The 18,923-nt window shown below is 45.9% G+C and overlaps 1 protein-coding gene across 5 annotated transcripts in view; it reads right to left on the bottom strand.

Moving 5' to 3' along the window:
* The window catches only part of COG7 (component of oligomeric golgi complex 7), a 68,776-nt gene that overhangs the window by 32,921 nt on the left and 16,932 nt on the right, over window positions 1-18,923 (bottom strand). For 2 of the 5 annotated variants that reach the window (XR_016226114.1, XM_002711845.6), the window contains exons 6-9: window positions 18,276-18,398; window positions 7,361-7,559; window positions 1,768-1,895; window positions 819-973 (exon numbers count right to left, since the gene is read on the bottom strand). Coding sequence is in view for 4 of the 5 variants with exons in the window: in XM_002711845.6 (XP_002711891.6) it covers window positions 819-973; window positions 1,768-1,895; window positions 7,361-7,559; window positions 18,276-18,398 (605 nt within the window). In the remaining variant the exon portion in view is untranslated. Of the gene's footprint in view, window positions 1-818; window positions 974-1,767; window positions 1,896-7,360; window positions 7,560-17,550; window positions 17,690-18,275; window positions 18,399-18,923 lie in introns of those variants that run through there. The other 3 variants (XM_089321475.1, XM_089321476.1, XM_089321477.1) reach the window with 3 other exon arrangements.

Here is an 18,923-nt window from a genome sequence, read left to right as displayed (position 1 = left end):
ATCTATGGGTTGTCTAAGGCTACTTTCAGGTTACAAAGTTCTCAGTGCACCACATATCCTAGCCCACAAAGCCCAATACTCGGTATCTGCCCTGTGCAGAAAATGCCTGCCAAATCTACCACAGAAAATCTACCCTACTGGGGCTGGCGCTCTGGCGTAGCAGGTAAAGCTGCCACCTGTAGTGCCGGCATCCCATATAGGCACTGGTTCACTTCCAATCCAGCTCTCTGCTATGGCCTGGGAAAGCAGCAGAAGATGGCCCAAGTCCTTGGGCCCCGGCACCCACATGGGCTCCTGGCTTCAGATCGGCACAGCTCCAGTCATTGTGGCCGATTAGGGAGTGAACCAGCGAATGGAAGAACTCTCTCTCTCTCTCTCTCTGCTTCTCCTTCTCCTCTTTGTAACTCTGGCTTTCAAATAAAGAAATAAATCTTAAAAAAAAAAAAAAGAAAATCTGCCCTTTCTCACGTAATGTATGTATTAGACTCCCTATATTATTCCACACCTCACTTTTGTTTCACTACACAACACATTTTTGAGATCCATGTTGACAGGAGTCGATGTAATTAATATTTAACAGTTGTGTGGGGTTCCCTCGTATGAAAATATCATGTTCTGTGGCCTCTGCCTAATGGACGGACATGTAGGTTGCTTCAAATGTTCCACCATTACAAACACACACCCGAAGAACAGCTTCTTAGATCAGATGTGTGTGCTTCTCCAGGGTTCATGGCAAGAACACAGAACACGTGCATTTTTAGCTGGGACAAACACTGCCCTGCGACATAACTGGCCCTGTCTCCATCCCCCCCACTTACTTGGCAAAGAGGGACTTCAAGGCTGTCAGCAGGCCGCACGTCCCCAGGCCATTGGTGAACCTGGCGCATCTGTCAACAGCTGCGGACGCCAGCCCGAAGAGCTTGTTCACCGAGTGGCTCAGCTCCTGCACACAGTCAATGACTTCCCCGTGCTCCTGGTCGGCAGGTACGGACAAAGGGGAGGCAGCAGTGAGACGCGGGTCACCCCCAGGCCCTCCCGTCAGCAGTCCCATCACAGGATAGGGATATCAGAAACACAGGCCCCAGCTCTCACGGCTCTTCTGGGACATGGGGCAGGGAAAGACAATCTACACGGCCAGTACGATCACGAAAAGTAACGCCTGGCACAGAAGCATGATCTAACGCCCGGTTCATTCTTGGGATTTTCACTTCTTTCCTATCGGTCTGTGATCATTCAAATAAGATCTCTCTGGCTAGGATTCTAATTCACCACGTCGGACACTCTTTTAAAAGAATGTAGTGAACGGAAAACTTGTCCTTCAGTGGCAGGAACATAATTGAAGTGGAACACACTTTCTAGGTACATCCCTGGAAAACAGGGAAGTGGCAAGAGGCAGCAGAGTTGAACTAATGCAAGATCAAGTCTTAGACGTCAACTCAGGTCTCATGCCGGACGAGATTTCAAACGGGAATGGTCTAGGTTCCCCCGGCCTGCGCCCACACAGTGAACCCGCCCTACAGCAGTATCCGTGAATGCTAAACTCCCGTGCCTATTTGCATATGTCCCTCAGTAAGAACAATCAGGGAGATAAAGAACTTACTCCCCTTCTCTCATTTTGCTAGGGCTCTGTCCCGGATTTTAAGTAGGAGGCAGGTAGCATAGCTGTGGGCTCATTTTACGTGTGGATCCTGCACACCTGACCCGACCCCCCCACCCCACCCTGTGGCAGCCTTGGCAAGGGCCCAGCACACAGCACGCTTGCGTTACCAGAGGCACAGCGCTGAGCTGGATGAGGAGGTGGTTTTCTTCCATGTCGCCATACTTCAGCTGGTAGGGTTTGTAGGGACCATACACCGCCTGCACCAGCTCGGTGACTTTCACCATGTTGTGCTCATCTTTGGGGGGATGGGAAATGGAAAGCAACAATGAACAAAGAATCCGAAATCAACTGCCAGAAAGCAACCGGGGAGAGGGGCTCTACCAGAACTTCTCCTGTTTTATCTTCAGGGGTGACCGGGTCTGGTTAATCTGCTTTTATCACTCCCAGAAGCTCTGTCAACAGACAGTTCAGTAAAGTGAATACATTGGGGCTGTGCGCTCTGTTTGTGTAGAGAGCACTATTACAGATACAGCCCTCTGCATCCCACAGCCCATCAGAGTTTGTCCCTCCAGCAGGGTCAGGAGCAGAAAGAACGGCCGCAGAGAGAAAGGCTCTTTGCACTTCAAGTGCTCCTAGGACTTTACAGAGCCAGGATACGCCACACACTAGGTATTCCAAAAATCCCTAAGGTCAACTACACGGAAACTGAAAACATTTGTGTCAAAAATGTAAACGTGCCTATGCTGTGACATAGCGACTCAACACCTAAGGATTCCTCCAGAGAGGCAATAAATAAGCAGACGGATGGTATGCACAGGAGGATGTCACAGAAATGCTGCCCAGGTTGGAAAGTTCTAGAGACCAGCTCAACAAGGGACAGGCAAATGTCAACGGCTTATCCACTGATCTCACGTCCTCTGGTGCCCTCCAACCTGTCCTCCATAGTGCAGCTGGAAGGATAGTCCCCAACAGGAATCTGATGACGTGACTGCCCCACTCGCAATTTTTCAGTGGTTCCCACCGATCTGCAGTTGGAGCACAAAAGCTTTTCTATAGCTTACAAAGTCCCCTGCCGCCTGACCTCAGGGAATGAGAGCTGGTGGTAGTTAAGAGTGAAAGAAGCATCTTCTATCAAAGCCCTACTGCCTTCTACTTATGTGACTGTCTGCAAATGACTGCACATTTTTTAAAAATTGTATACATTTATTAAATGTACTTGAAAGGCAGAGACAGAGACAGACGGACGGAGATCTCCATCCACTGGTTCTCTTCCCAAAGGCCTGCAGTAGCCAGAGCTGGGCCAGGCCAAAGCCAAGAGATGGGAACTCAAAATCTTCCTTGAGTGGTGGGGAACCAACTACTTGAGCCATCGCCTGCTGCCTCCCAGGGTGCACATTAACAAGAAGCTGGAGTCAGGAGCAGAACTGGGACTCGAACCCACGCCCTCCAAAATAGGATGTGGGCATCCCAACTAGCATCTTAACCACCACACCAAATGCCTGTACCTGACTTAATTTTCTATGCCTGTTTCCTCAGTTAAAAAATGAGGATAATAACAGCAGCACATTCACAAGGTCTTGTGAAGATTAGGTCAAATCACAGGGGTCTAGCATGTCTTGATCAATACCAGCTATTTTCATTGTTACTTTTTTTTAAAAAGATTATTTATTTGAGAAGTAGAGTTACAAATAGAGACATAGAGAGAAAAAGATCTTCCACCTGCTGGTTCACTCCCCAAATGGCCACAATCGCTGAAGCTGGGACAATCCAAAGCCAGGAACCAGAAACTTCTTCCAGGTCTCCCATGTGGCTGCAGGGGTCCAAGCACTTGGGCCATCTTTCACTGCTTTCTCAGGCCATAGCAGAGAGCTGGCTCAGTAGAGGAGCAGCCGGATTAGAACCGGTGCCCATATGGGATGTCAGTGCTGCAGGCGGAGGCTTAGCCCACTGTGCCACAGTGTAGGCCCCTTCATTATTACCTCTACAGTCTCACCCCCACCTCTCTTACTCCTCCCCTGACTCCCAGCTTTCTCTCTGTTCCTGCAACACCACTCTCCCTCAGGTCACATGCTGGTCTCTCTAGCTGCAAGGACTTTTTTTTCCTTCCCTACTCCTCTTCATCCAGTTAACTCCTATTCATTGTCCCTTTAGTATTCAGCTCAAGTCTGTGCAACTAGTCCAATATCTTCTTTTATTTGTATTCTCATAGAACCATTTGTTTTTCTTCAAAGTACTTATCTCACCTTGCTATCATACATTTGTTACTGTGATCATCAGATTATCGCCCAGTGGATTATACACGGGGTGGGGGCAGGGACTGTATCTGGTTCTGCACGGTACCCAGTACCCCATTCTCAGCCAGTGGTCGTTAAATGAATAAACATATTTTGACCCTGCTATAATGCAGTTGTGAAAAGTAACTGCACATACATATTTAAAAGACACACATGCCCAATTGGGAACTGGGAGTTTCAGTGTGGAGAGGTTAAAAAAAAAAGCTTATAAATTGGTAATTTAAAAAAAAAATTTGTTTGGAAGTCAGAGTTGGAGAAAGAAAGAGGCAGAGGCAGAGGCAGAGGCAGAGGCAGAGATCTTCTATCCACTGGTTCACTCTACAAATGGCCACAATGGCCAGGGCTGGGTCAGGCTGAAGCCAGGAGCCAGGAGCTTCATCTGGGTCTCCCACGTGGGTGCAGGGGCCCAAGGACTTGGGCCACCTTCCTCTGCTGCTTTCCCAGGCACAATAGCAGGGAACTGGATGCAGATCCAGCCCAACTGTTGTGGGCATTTGGTAGTAACTCCTGGATGGGAGCTCTTGTGCCTCTTTGCCTCTCAATTATGTTTTTAATGCATAAACAAACATTTTCTAAAATGTTTTCTTTTGAAATCCTATTTAAGCATTCACATATATACACACTCATACACAAAGCCTGCATATGCATATGATCTAAAATGGGATTTCTGGATAACAGCTTCATGATTTTTTTTTCCCTTCCTTGTACTTCTAGATTTTTCTATGATGAATACATATTCCTTCTTAACTACAACGTCAACTGAAATAATTTTTAAATTTTTTCTCCTGCATAATCTTTTACATATTTTAAACTGCATAATATGCATATAATAACTCATAAAATAACATAAAAATTATTGAAAGTAAACATTTTTGATAAACAATGGGGAAAGTCTTTACTACATAAAGAATCTGTTAGGACCTATACCATAAATTTCTTTCTTTTTTTTCAAAGCAATAAACTTGTTGCACTAAAAAAAAAAAAGATGTATTTATTTCAAAAGCAGGCAACAATGGGGGAGGCGGTGGGGAGAAACAGAGATTTTGCATCCTCGGTCAAAACAGCCAGGAGTCAGAAATTCCATCCATGTCTCCTACATGGGTGGCGAGGGCCCAAATACTAGGGTCATCGTGCACGCCTTCCCAGGACTTGAACTAGCACCCTTACCCAAGATGCTAGCACCTGCTAGGCTACAACACCGTCCCCATATACCACAGTTTTAACAATGGTTACTTCTAACAAGTGAGATTAGAGGAGACTTTCATTTTGTGTTATGAACTTCTAGATCATGAATTCTTGTAACACATTTAAGAATAGATGAGTATTATTTTAAATAAATAGCCCTTATAAATTAACTAGAAATAGATTAAAACCTCAAATAGGAACACATGCAAAAGATAAGCAATTCAGAAGAGAAAAAAGGAAAAAAAAAATTTTTTTAAGAAAATAAAAAATTAGGTCTACCTAAGTGCCTGAGATCAGCTCCCAGCTCTGGCTCCTGATTCCAGCTTCCTGCTAATGTAGACCCTGGAAGGCGGCAGGGACGGCTTAAGTGGGTTTCTGCCACCCTCCTGAGAGACCTCAACTGGCTTCCTGGTTTCTGGCTTTGGCTCCCCTGACTGTCGTGGGCATCTGGGGAATGAACCAGTGGATGAGAGCTCTTTCTGTCTGTTTCTCTCTCGGTCTCAGTCTTTTAATAAATTAAATAATTTAAAAAGTTAAAAAAATAAAAATATAATTTTTATAATTTTCAAATTTGCTAATAATCAAAGCAAAAATTAAAATGGCATACTGTTAACTGTCTAAGAACCTGGTAGTGATGGACAAATACAGACAGCGGGGAAAGGCGGGAATGCCCCCCTCATCCAGTACTGACAGATACAAATTTTCATTTATAGCAATTGCACTATTAAACTTACACTAAAGAATAATCAGAGTTGGGTTCAAAAATTAATGTGTAAAACAGTACATGATAATTTTCTTTGTAATAAGATTTAAAAAATTATAAGCCACAGTTATAAAGCATTAAAAGATAATGCCTAAGTAAAACATCAGATGACATAGAAAATATTCATTATATTATTTTGAGCAAAAAAAGAGAATGTAAAACTATGTAAACTAATATTTTGAATATTAAGTATACTGTATAATGACATATAAATACATACATCTCTTATATCATGCATTTACTATATGATATTTATATAGTATATATTATACACAGTCAAGTGTGTGAACGATGTGCACTTATATTTGAATTACTGGGACGAAACACAACAGAATGCTGCTCTCCAAGGGGGTGAATTAGGGATCATTTTTGTTTCTTTTCTTTTAGTTCCAAATCTGTTTCCCAAGTATACTCAAATTAAAAAAAAAAAAGAAAAAGAAAGAAAGAAAGAAGACCTCTTTTGAAAACCTCAGCAGGCAGCGTGGGAAGCGGAGCCGGCCATGGCTGACCGCCACAGCACATCTCATTTCCAAGAGCATCCGTCCCACTGGCAGGAGTGCACCTGCTCCTCGCCCTGTGTCCCACCCTGCACCAGCAGGATGCTCGGCCTACAGGCCTCTTAGTCACTTCACAATGGCATCAGGGTCCCCTGGAAGCTACCCACATGCGCTGTGCCTCTCCCACAGCTAAGGCCTGACCAGTCAGTTTGCCAACAACACCTATGAATCATCGGGAACCCGAACAATAAACACACTCCCTGGAATGTACGAGGCAATTAAACACGAATGTAATTAAAGAGAATAACTATTAAATAAACCAAGTGAGTGACACACAGCAGCCAAACAGCAGAACAAGGCCTTCCTGAAGTGATTTCCTGATCTGACAGCACTATGCGTCACGGGGTCTGTGTTATTTAAAAATTTATGGTGCTTTTGACACGGATGGAAAGCAGCTGGGTAAAACCTAACACACTGGGCGCTGTTTACCCAAATGGGACCAAGGAGCGCTGTGCCCACAGGGGAGCCCAGGAAAGGCCGTGGTCCCCACCGCCACCATGAGTCCTCACGAGGGTTCCCCTGTCCTGTTGCCATTTCAGAAAGCTCCTGCCCCCAGCTGCTCCCTTACATTTACTTTCTAGGTGGAATTGTCTGAGGGTTTATGATTGCAAGGAAGAGGTCGCTACCCTCGCTGCGTGGCCTGCTGCCAACTCCTTGCCATTAACGCCCACCTGCTCCACGGAAGCCTCTCCCGCCTTCTGACCCCCCTAGCAGTCTCCGTCACTTGCCTGGTACAGGTGAAGCACCCGGCAGCATGGGGCTAGGCAAACATGTTAAACACCTATCTCCACGACGGCAGTGTTTTCACGGAAAAGCCTGCCCTATCTGTTGAGAAGGGAGACACGGATCCCTTCCGTTTCTCTGAAATCAGTCAGCTGGAAAGGCAAACAAACCCAGGCCCCAGAAGCCTCAAAAAGCAGAGCAAAGAGAAGGCGGGGAAGTGGGAGGGAGGAATGTTTACGTGGGTGGGGGAGCAGAGCCATCTCCAGCGCCTTGGCAAAGTGGGCCGTGGTGTCGTAGAACTCCAGCAGTTTGGTGAGTTCCAGCTCCGGCCCGGCCCTCTCCACGCCAGAGCTGAGGCACACGGGCAGGGAGGGCACCAAGGCCCCCAGGGTCTGGATCAGCAGCACCGTCACCACCTCGTGGGGGTTCTTGAAAACCTGCAGTGGGGGAGAGCGATGTGGGTGAGCCTGGCATGTGCCGCACTGCTGCAGGAATCCCGCTTCTCCGCCCCCAGACCGAAGTGGGGCGGCCATCAGCGCTGTGAGCGCCAGGTTTCCCTCATCACAAAGGCGAGCACGCTCAGAAAGCGAAGTGGCAGGACTGGCAACCTGTCCAGACCGACAGGCAACTTCGTGCCTCTCGCCGGCCCCTAATCTACTGAATGCTTTCATGGTCACCAAGAAGGGACCAGAGAGGGGGCCCTGAGGATGACGATGGTGAATCTGAAGGCATGCAAGGCGGGGAATAAAGCAGACTGAAGGGAGAGCAGTTCAGTGAATTGGGGTTGGAAGGCTCTCCGAGCAGATTTGCAGCCTGGCCTGTGGACACCTCTCCCCCGACGCAAGTCTTCAGTGTAGACGGCTAGAATCCTCCTCTGTCGGTAAGGACGCCAGGAACAGTGCATCCAGCCCTGTTCAGGCTCTTGACTCACTTACCCATTGTGTACACTTCAGCTGAGGCAACATTTGACCCATGCACAGAGTTCATTTACTGAGGGGTTCTCAGGGACTCCCAGTGTTGATTAAATATGGTTTTTTATTACAACATAACCTAAATATGTGCAAACATGAAATGAGATATAAGAGCTGTTCTTAGGTAGCTCTAAGGTCAAACAAGGTACACGTTTAAAAACTATAAAAAACAATAAAATCCAAAATTGTATGAGAAATACCTTGAGACAATTGAAAAGGAAAACACAACATACCAAAACTTATAGGATGAAGTTAAAGCAATGCTAAGAGGGAAATTTATAGCTATAAATGCATAGAATTAGAAAAAAAAAAAAAAAAAAGAGGAGGCGGAGGCATTTAGCCTGGTGGTGAAGATGCCCCCACCCCACATCAGAGGGCCTGGGTTTAATTCCTGGCTCTGGCTCCGGACTGCAGCTTCCAACCAATGCAGACCCTGGGAGGTGGTGGCAGTGAGAGCTCAATTAACTGGGCGCCTGGGTGCCTGCCAGCCCTGTGGGAGATCTGGATTGACTTGGGAAGAGAATCAATGGATGACAGTGCTCTCTCAATCTCTCCCTCCCCCCCACCCCATTTCTGTGTGTCTCTCTGCCCCTCAAATTATAAAAACAAAAAGTAGAAGGATCTTAAATCAAGAAGCTAACTACACAAATTAAGGAGCTAGCTAGAAAAAGAGAAGCAAACTAAACTCAGAGTTAGCAGAAGAAAGGAAATAATAAAGATGAGAGCAGGAATAAATAAAACAAAGAATAGAAAAATAAAAAAATCAGTCATCAGTAAGCTCAGAAGTTGGTTCTTTGCAAAGAACAACAAAAACTGACATCTTTTACTTAAATCAAGAAAAAAAGAGAGAGGAATAATGACTAAAATCAGATGTGAAAGTGGGGGGTATTTTTTACAGAAATAAAGAAAATTCTAAAAAGAACACTAGAAACAGTTGTATCCCAACCAACTGAATAACTTAGATGAAATGGACAAATTCCTACAAACTGACCAAAACTGACTTAAGAAGAAAAACAAACTGAGAAGACCTGTAACCAGTAAGGAGACTGAATCAGTGATGAAGAACCTCCCAGCAAATGAAAGACGAGAACCAGATGGCTTCCCTCGTGAATTCTACACAACGCTGAAGGAAGAGTTAACACCAGCCCTTCTAAAACTTTTCCAAAAAACTGAAGAAGAGGAGGTAAGTTATGGTCTGAACTAGTCCCCCTGAAATCCCTGTGTTAAAATCCTCACCTCTAGTAATTAGACTGTATTTAAGAGGTAAAGAAGTTGATATGACATCATCGGGGTGGGTCTAATCCAACACCATGGAACTGGCATCCTTATGAGAGATTAGGACTTAGACACACAGGAGGGGAAGACAGCCTGGTGCAGGTCAGTGAGAGTGGCCTCAGGAGAAACGACCTTGAACTTGAGACTGCTAGCCTCCAGAATTATGAGAAAATTGATTTCTGTTAGTTAAACTACCCAGTCCGAGGCACTTTGTTATGGTAGCAACTAGCAAACTAATACAGATCCTAACGCATCATCCTGACACCAAAAGCAGACAAAGTCACCGTAACGAAACAATGATCAGTGCTCCTTATGAATACAGAAGAAAAATCTTCAACAAAATACCAGTACACTGAATGCAGCGGCACATCAACACGATTATACTTGGGATGCAAGAACAGTTCCAGATACAACAATGAATCCATGTAATATATCACATTAACAGGATGAAGGGAAAACATATAGGATCATCTCAATTGAAGCAGGAAAAGCATTTGACAAAAGTCAGCTTTCTTGCAGCACAAAAATCCTCCACGAACTAGGAATAGAAGGAAACCTCCTCCACATGACAAAGGCTAAAGATGAAAACCCACAGCTAACTTCACATTCAAGGTGAAAGACCAAAAGCTTTCCCTGAAGACCAGAACGCTTGCTTTCACCACTCTATTCGTACAGTAGAGGGAGTCCTAGCAAGAGCAACTAGACAACAAAAAGCAACAAATGGTACCCAAACTGAAAAGAGTTATCTCTGTTTGCAGATGACATGGTTTAGATATACAAAATCCTAAGGAATCTACATAAATACTGTTAGAATCAATAAATAAATTCAGCCATGTTGCAGGATATGGTATCAACCTGCAAAAATCAATTGTATTTTTACACACTAAAAATGAACAATCTGAAAAGGAAATTATGAAAACAATCCCATTCACTATAGCATCAAAAAGAATAAAGCATTTAGGAATAAATTTAACCAAGGACCTGACTGATGTGTATACTGAAAACTACAAAACATTGCTGAAACAAACTTAAAAAGACACAAATAAATGCCAATACATCCCATATTCATGGATTACGAGATTTAACATTACGCTTTGAGTATTAACCAAAGTAATCTACAAATTCAATGCAATCTCTATTAAAATTCTGAAGGTGTATTTTTGAAAAATAAAAAAATCCAGAAATTCATATAAAATCTCCAGGGATTTCAAATAACCAAAACAATCTTGGAAAAAAAAATTGCTTGACTACTTGACTTCAAAAGTTACAAAGATATAGTAATCAAAACAGTATTGATTCTGGCATAAGAGTAGACATATAGACCAATGGAATAAACCCACACATCTATAGTGAACTGATTTTAACAAGGATATCCAGACTTGCGGGGAAAGAGCAGACTTTGCAATAAATGGTGCTCAGGAAACTGGATATATCCACACACAAAAGAAAGCAGCGGACCCTTACCTTACTATATATAAAACTTTAGATTAAAGTAGATCAACATCCAAGAGCTAACACTATGTAACTGTCAGGGCAAGCATGCTTAGGACGCTTGTATCCTATGTTGGGTGACTGGGTTCAAGTCCCAGGTTTGCTCCCAATTTCGGCTTCCTGCTGAGTGTACCCTGGGAGGCAGAAGGTGATGGTTCAGTTACTTGGGCCCCTGCCACCACGATGGGGACCTGGATTGAGTTCCCAGTACCTAGCTTTGGCCTGGTTTAGGCCTGGCTGGTGTGGGCATTTGGGAAGTAAACCAATGGTATAGGATCTCTCTCTCTCCCCTACCCTTTCAAATAATAAATAAATAAATAAATGAAAAGTACTATAGAACTCTTAGAAGAAAACACAGGAAAATTCTTACAGTCTTGGATTGGCAATGATTTCATGGATATGACACCAAAAGTATTGATAACAACAGAAAAAATATATAGATGGCATTACATCAAAATCAAGAATTTCTAGCCGGCGCTGTGGCTCAATAGGCTAATCCTCCACCTAGCGGCGCCGGCACACGGGGTTCTAGTCCCGGTCGGGGCACCAGATTCTGTCCCAGTTGCCCCTCTTCCAGGCCAGCTCTCTGCTGTGGCCAGGGAGTGCAGTGGAGGATGGCCCAAGTGCTTGGGCCCTGCACCCCATGGGAAACCAGGAGAAGCACCTGGCTCCTGCCTTCGGATCGGCGCAGTGCGCTGGCTGCAGTGCGCCAGCCGTGGCTGCCATTGGAGGGTGAACCAACGGCAAAAGGAAGACCTTTCTCTCTGTCTCTCTCTCTCACTATCTACTCTGCCTGTTAAAAAAAAAAAAAAAAAAAGAATTTCGATGCTTCAAAAGATTGTATCAATAAAGTGAAATGACAAACCATAAAGCAAGGGAATATGTTTACAAATTATTTATCTAATAAAGGATTAATATCCAGAATATAAAAAGAATTTCTCAATTCAACAACATAAAAACAAACAACCCATCTCAAAAATACAAAAATAAGCAAATTACTTGACTAGACATCTCTCCGAAGAAAATAATACAGGTGGCTGACAAGTATCTTGACTGGAGTTGTGGCATAATGGTTAAGCCACTGCCTGCAAAACCGGCATCCCATATGGTGTCTGTAGGGCCCCTACACCCATGTGGGAGACCCGGATAAAAATTCCTGGCTCCTGGCTACTGCTTGACCCAGCCCTAGCTGTTGCAGTCATTTGGGGGTGAATCAGAATATGGAAGATCTCTCTCTTTCCCCATGTCTCTCCCTCTTAAACTCTGCCTTTCAAATAAATAAAATAAATTTTAAATAAATAAATCTTCAAATAAGTAAGCAAAAAAAAAAAAAAAAAGTTCAACACTACTAGGAGGGGCCGGCGCTGTGGTGTAGCGGATAGAGCCCCTGCCTGCAGCGCCGGCATCCCATCTGGGTCCCAGATCGAGTCCCGGCTGCTCCACTTCCAATCCAGCTCTCTATGGCCTGGGAAAGCAGTAGAAGATGGCCCAAGTCCTTGGGTCCCTGCACCCGCGTAGGAGACCTGGAAGAAGCTCCTGGCTCCTGGCTTCAGATGGGTGTGGCTCTGCCCCATTGTGGCCACCTGGGGAGTGAATCAGTGGATGGAAGATCTCTCTCTGCCTCTCTGTAACTCTGCCAACTATATTCCTAAAAAATGCTGGACTTGGGGCCGGTGCTGTGGCGTAGCGGGTAAAGCTGCTGCCTACAGTGCCGGCAACCCATATGGACGCCAGTTCAAGTCCCAGCTGCTCCACTTTCAATCGAGCTCTCTGCTATGGACTGGGAAAGCAGAAGAAGATGGCCCAAGTCCTTGGGCCCCTACACCTACATGGGAGACCTGGAAGAAGCTCTTGGCTCCTGGCTTAGGATTGGCCCAGCTACGGCTGTTACAGCCATTTGGGGGAATGAACCAGCAGATGGAAGATCTCTCTCTCTCTCTCTCTCTCTCTCTCTCTCTCTCTCTCCTTCTCTGTAACTCTTTCAAATAAATAAATCTAAAAACAAACAAAAAAAAAAACCACAATGAGACACTATTGTACACATAGGATGGCTAAAACATAAAAGATAACTGCAAGTGTTGACAGATGTGGAGAAATTGGAATTCTTTTGGTGGGACTATAAATAACAAAGCTGCTGTGGAAAAAATAGTTTGGTGGTTCTTGAAAATGTTACATACAGAATTATAACACGCCCCAGCAATGCCATTCCTAAGTACCTGAAACAACTAAAAATGAAGACTCAGAGATACTTGCACACCATGTTCATAGCCATATTATTCACAATAGCCAAAAGGCAAAAAGCAATGCCATGTGCCTATCAACATATGAATAAACTAAATATGATATATACATATGACAGAGTACTATTCAGCTATAAAAAAGGTATGCAATTCTGATACATGCTACAACACAGACAATCTCTGAAAACATGCTAAGTAAAATAAGCCAGACAGAAAGGAATAAATACTGCAGGAGTCTACCTTTATGAGGTATCTGGAATATGAATATTTATGGAGACAGCAGAATGGAGGTCCCAGCAGGTGGGGGAGAATGGGATGGGAGTTATTGCTCAATGGCTACAGTCTGGGATGATGCAAAAGTTCTGGAAATAGATAGTGGGGATAGTTAATCAACACGGTGAAAGTATTTTGTGTCAATAGATTGTATACTAAGAGATGGTTAAAACAGTAAATTTTGGGGCTGGTGCTGCGGCATAGTGGGTAAAGTCGCCACCTGCAGTGCTGGCATCCCACACGGGCTCCAGTTCGAGTCCCAGCTGCTTTCCTTCCAATCCAGCTCTCTGCTGTGGCCTGGGAAAGCAGCAGAAGATGGCCCAAGTGCTTGGGCCCCTGCACCTGCATGGGAGACCTGGAAGAAGCTCCTGGCTCCTGCATTTGGATTGGTGCAGCTCTAGCCATTGTGGCCATCTGGGGAGTGAACCAGTGGGTGGAAGACCTCTCTCTCTACCTTTGCCTGTGCCTCTCTGTAACTCTGCTTTTCAAATAAAGAAATAAATCTTAAAAAAAAAAACAGTAAATTTTATGCTATGTATATTTTAGTACAATAAAAACACTTTAAGATCAATAAAGTTCAAAATAACAGGATGGATGATATTCTAAGGCAACCAGACTGCTGTTCTCATCATTGATCAGAAGGCCAGAGCACAGGTTCATAGGCATTCAGGGCACCTACACCACTTCGTGCTCTGTGATGAGGATTCTCACGCTGCCGCTCAGTTCACTGGCTAAGGCACGAAGAGCACCCATTTGGGAGCTGGCTTTGTGGCACAGAGGGTTAAGCTGCTGCCTGAGATGGTGGCATCCCATGTGAGCACCTGTCCCAGCTGCTCCACTGCTGATCCAGCTCCCCACTAATGGGGAAAAGCAGATGACCCACATACTTGTGCCCCTGTCACCCACAAGGGAGACCTGGCTGGACTTCCAGGCTCCTCGCTTCAGCCTGACCCAGCCCTGACCATTGTGGCCATCTAGGGATAAACCTGTGGGTAAAGAGCTCATGCACTCACGCACGCTCTCTCTCTCTGTCTCCCCCTCTGTCTCTGTAGCTCTGCCTTTCAAATTAAATAAATAAATCTTAAAAAATAAAAAAGCACCTATTTGGCACTACCACTTACATCCGGTCAGTATTGCATCTGTCTTATCTTTTCTCAGGAGCCCCCATACCACAGTGGGTATAATGTGGCTATCAACACAAATGCACCCACTGAAATCACCTGGCAGTAACTGACTATAAGTTGGGGATGTTTAAGACCCAAAATAGAGCCAGCGCTGTGGTGCAGTGACTTAAAGCCCCGGCCTGCAGTGCCGGCATCCCATATGGGCGCTGGTTTGAGTCCCGGCTACTCCACTTCTGATCCAGCTCTCTGCTATGGCCTGGGAAAGAAGTAGAAGATGGTCCAAGTCCTTGGGCCCCTGCATCCACATGGGAGACTCAGAAGACGCTCCTGGCTCCTGGCTTTGGATCAACTCAGCTCTGGCTGTTGCAGCCATTTGGAGAGTGAACCAGGGGATGGAAGACCTCTCTCTCTGACTCTACTTCTCTGTAAATCTTTCAAATAAAACAAAATAAATTTAAAAAAAAAGACCCAAAATACACTTGGATGTTTTCTTAAACTACTGCCAAAATGGGAAACAAGTATTTAAATTCTCATAGAGAATTATTATAAATAAATAAATCCTCTGTTAGATTCTGCTTAGAGGGGCCAGAGTTGTGATGTGCTAGGCCACTGCCTGTGATGCCAGCATCCCATTTGGGTACCAGTTCGAGTTCCAGCTGCTCTATTTCTGATCCAACTCCCTGCTAATGTGCCTGGAAAAGCAGCAGATGGCCTGTATCCCTGGGCCCTGCATCCATGTAGGAGACCCAGGTGGAGCTCCTGGCTTTGGCCTGGCCCAGTCCTGGCCATTGCAACCTTTTGGGAGTGAATCAGCAGGTGGAAGATCTTTGTCTCTGTCTCTCCCTCTCTATATATAACTCTGCCTTTCAAATAAAATAAATAAGTCTTTAAAAAAGATTCTGTTTAGAGTCTCTCTGCTGGAGGGTGAGAAACAATCAAACAACTAAACTGTTGACGCCTCTCCAATCCAGATGTCCTGAGCAACTCCCCAGATGGCTGCAATGGCCAGAGCTGCACCGATCTGAAGCCAGGAGCCAGGTGCTTCTTCCAGGTCTCCCACGCGGGTGCAGGGGCCCAAGGACTTGGGCCATCTTCTACTGCTTTCCCAGGCCACAGCAGAGAGCTGGATTGAAGAGGAGCAGCCAGGACTCAAACCGGTGCTCATATGGGATGCCAGCGCTTTAGGCCAGGGCTTTAACCCAATGCACCATAACACAGGCCCCTGTTTCTCCCTTTTAAATAAATAGCACAAATATACAAATTTTTTTTAAAAATCTGTTGCCACGACATTTGTTCTCAATTTTATTGACAACATATACTTTTATTTATTTATTTTAAAGATTTATTTTTATTTATTTGAAAGGCACAGTTACAGAGAGAGTGAGGGAGAGACAGAGGGAAAGCGAGATTCTCCATCTGCTGGTTCACTTCTCAAATGACTGCAACAGACTGGGCCAGACCAAAGTCAGGAGCCAGGTGCTTCCTCTGGGTCTCCCACATAGGAGCAGGGGCCCAAGCACCTGGGCCATCCTCTGATGCTTTCCCAGGTGCATCAGCAGGGAGCTGGATTGGAAGTGAAGCAGCTGGGACTCGAACCAGCACCCATAAGGGATGCCAGCATCGCAGATGACAGCTTTGCCACAATGCCAGCCCCTATAAATACATCTTTAGAAGAACAATAAGAAGAGTAAGAGATAGATTTGTGATAAAATATGCATGACAAAATGGTCCTTGTAGTACCTATACGTATTCACTACACAATTCTTTCAACCTATTTATATGTTGGAAATTTTCCTATTAAAATACCAGGTTGGGGGGGGATGTGAAGGAGACCCCATTACCCTGGCACCTCTGGCCTTCTCTCGCACTCTCCTGAACTTCAGGCAACGACAGCCTACCCGCCCTGCTTCCATCCTGAAGAGGAAACAGGCCTGGAGCCAAAGGTAGGAATCGGCATAAACTCACATCCTTCAAAATTGAGGATGAGGCCCGAGTAAGCGTAAGTAAGTAAGTAAATAGGTGTAAGAAGTCCAAGTTCTTCTTTCTGGCGATGAAAGGCATTCGTATGAGTGGGCATGCTGTTCTACACAAATATGGTGTATGCTTGTGTGTGTGTGAGGGGGAGAGAGAGAGAGATTGAGACAGGGGTAGAAGAGAAAAGGACACACAAATGAGTGTGGGGGCAGGTGTCCGGCACGGTAGTGAAGTGGGGACACCTGCATCCCCCGAGACTGCCTGCTTCAAGCTCCGCCACTTCCAACTGATTCCAACCCAGCTTCCTGCCACTGCACACTCTGGGAAGCTGGCAGGTGACGGCTCACATACTTGGGCCCTTCCACCCATGTGGGAGATGCAGATGAATTCTGGGCTTCCAGTTTTGACCTGGCCCAGCACTGGTTAACTGGGGAAATTTGGTGAGCGCTAGATCTCTATTCTGTGCCTTTCAAATAAAAATAAGCAAATAAAAAAAAGTTTTTTAAAGCCACCAGCAATCATATGACAGCAGGAAAATATTTAAAAATAAATAAATGAGGGGAGACACCGTGGTGTAGCAGGTAAAGCTGCTGCCTGCAGTGCTGACATCCCATATGGGCGCCAGTTTGAGTCCTGGCTGCACCATTTCCAGTCCAGCTCTCTGCTGTGGCCTGGAAAAGTAGTAGAAGATGGCCCAAGTGCTTGGGCCCCTGTACCTGCGTGGGAGACCTGGAAGAAGCTCCTGGTTCCTGGCTTCAGATCGGCACAGCTTCGGCCGTTGTGGCCAACTGAGGAGTGAACCAGTGGATGGAAGACTCTCTCTCTCTCTCTCTCTCTCTCTGCCTCTCCTTCTCTCTCTGTGTAACTCTTTCAAATAAATAAATAAATCTTAAAAAGAAAATAAATGAGTGTGGAGAAACAGGGTCACTGAAAAAACCAATGACCACATAAAACTGCGAAACTTCTCCAGGCAGTTGTTTTTCTTCTTCTCCTTTTAAAACCAAAACCAAAACCTAAACCTAAATCTCAACTAGCTTAGTTCAAGGAGAAAGAAACCAGGACAGAGACAAATACTCTCACCGGCTTGAATGGCATGGCCTGTGACTAGGAATTCTCCCAGCTACAATGGAGCTCATTCCAGCAGGTGACTGATGACCAGCTGAAGAGTGATTCAGGACCAATTGTGAAACAGGGGAAAAGAAAAAGCCACACCATAAACAGTGAGTCAAGGAAGTCACAGCTCCCAAGTAAGGCGGCTCTCCCTTCCAGCAGGGTGACTGCGCCCCCTGGCACGAGGACAGGGCAGGGCGGCCCGCGGCCCCCGCACAGCCAAGACCTTGGCAGAGCCAGCGATGGAAAGTTTCCCTCCGTCTCTCCTCAGCCCTGGTCACGGGGCGCCTTTAAAGCCATGGGAACGAGGAAAGCTAACCTCGAGCCCGGTAAGCTCCACCTGAAGTCAAGATAAAAACAATCTTCTTGCCTCCACCGCCACCTGACCCCGACCCCGACGGGCCTCCTGCTCTGAGATCGGAAGATAACGGCCTTCAGGAATTCCACAGGCTCCTTGGCTGAACAACAGGCAGTGCTGTCACATCAGATGCCATTAAAGATAGGAGTCGGAGTGATAAGAGGAGTCTTACTGGAGTCCTGAAGAGTTCCCTGAAGTTTTCCAACCCAGGGTGGTGGCAGCCAAAGGGGAGGCTCTCTCTGGGGCTCTGTGGCTGAGCAGGACCCCTCCCAAGGCAGGCACCCACTCCCTTGTCACCACAGGCTTTGTTCTTTCTAGAACCCAAATGAGCCGTTACCTGCGTGGCCCACTGGATTTGTGAGTGCCAGGCACCAAGCAAGGCGTCATAGAGTCCGGTGAGCTGCCGGTCCAGGGGGAGGTCACTCTGGCACAGCTCCTGCCAGGCTGTTAAGAGCTGCACCTGCAGAGGTAGCACAAAGGGGCCTTGCTGGGAACACCACCACGCTGCCTGACCAAATGGCCCTGATTCACGGCTGTCCCCCCACCCCCCAGTCCTGGGCAATCAGGTACCCACGGAGGTTCGGCCACTTCCTAACAAGACAGAAGAATAATTTATAGTCTGAAACTTGGACCTGTCCCCTCCCAGGGCTCCCCCTCACCCTTCATCCCACCCCAAACACGCTTCCACTCGGCACGCTACTCTTCTGAACAGACCCCAGAGGTGGCCACGGGGCTGTGTGGAAGCTCTGTGTCCTTACTGCTAAAAGACACAGAAGCACTGAACTTGAAGGCATTAAGGTTATCCCGGGAGGCAGCCCAGCTTTTCTGTAACCGAACTTCAACATCCCAAGAAAACATAAACAATGCTTACAGCTTGCTTAAGGCATGATAAAGCTTAAGACATGCCTATCCCTGAGAAGACAAAAATGGGAGTAAGACAACATTTCGAGTCTGCAGCTGAAGCCAGCTCTCAGTACAAAAGGTG

The sequence above is a fragment of the Oryctolagus cuniculus genome, chromosome 19 (assembly GCF_051225735.1).
Source record: "Oryctolagus cuniculus isolate XC-2025 breed Fujian yellow rabbit chromosome 19, ASM5122573v1, whole genome shotgun sequence".
Classification (NCBI taxonomy): Eukaryota; Metazoa; Chordata; class Mammalia; order Lagomorpha; family Leporidae; genus Oryctolagus; species Oryctolagus cuniculus.
Note: the sequence above shows the minus strand (reverse complement) of the source record. Positions and strands in the feature narration are given on the sequence as shown.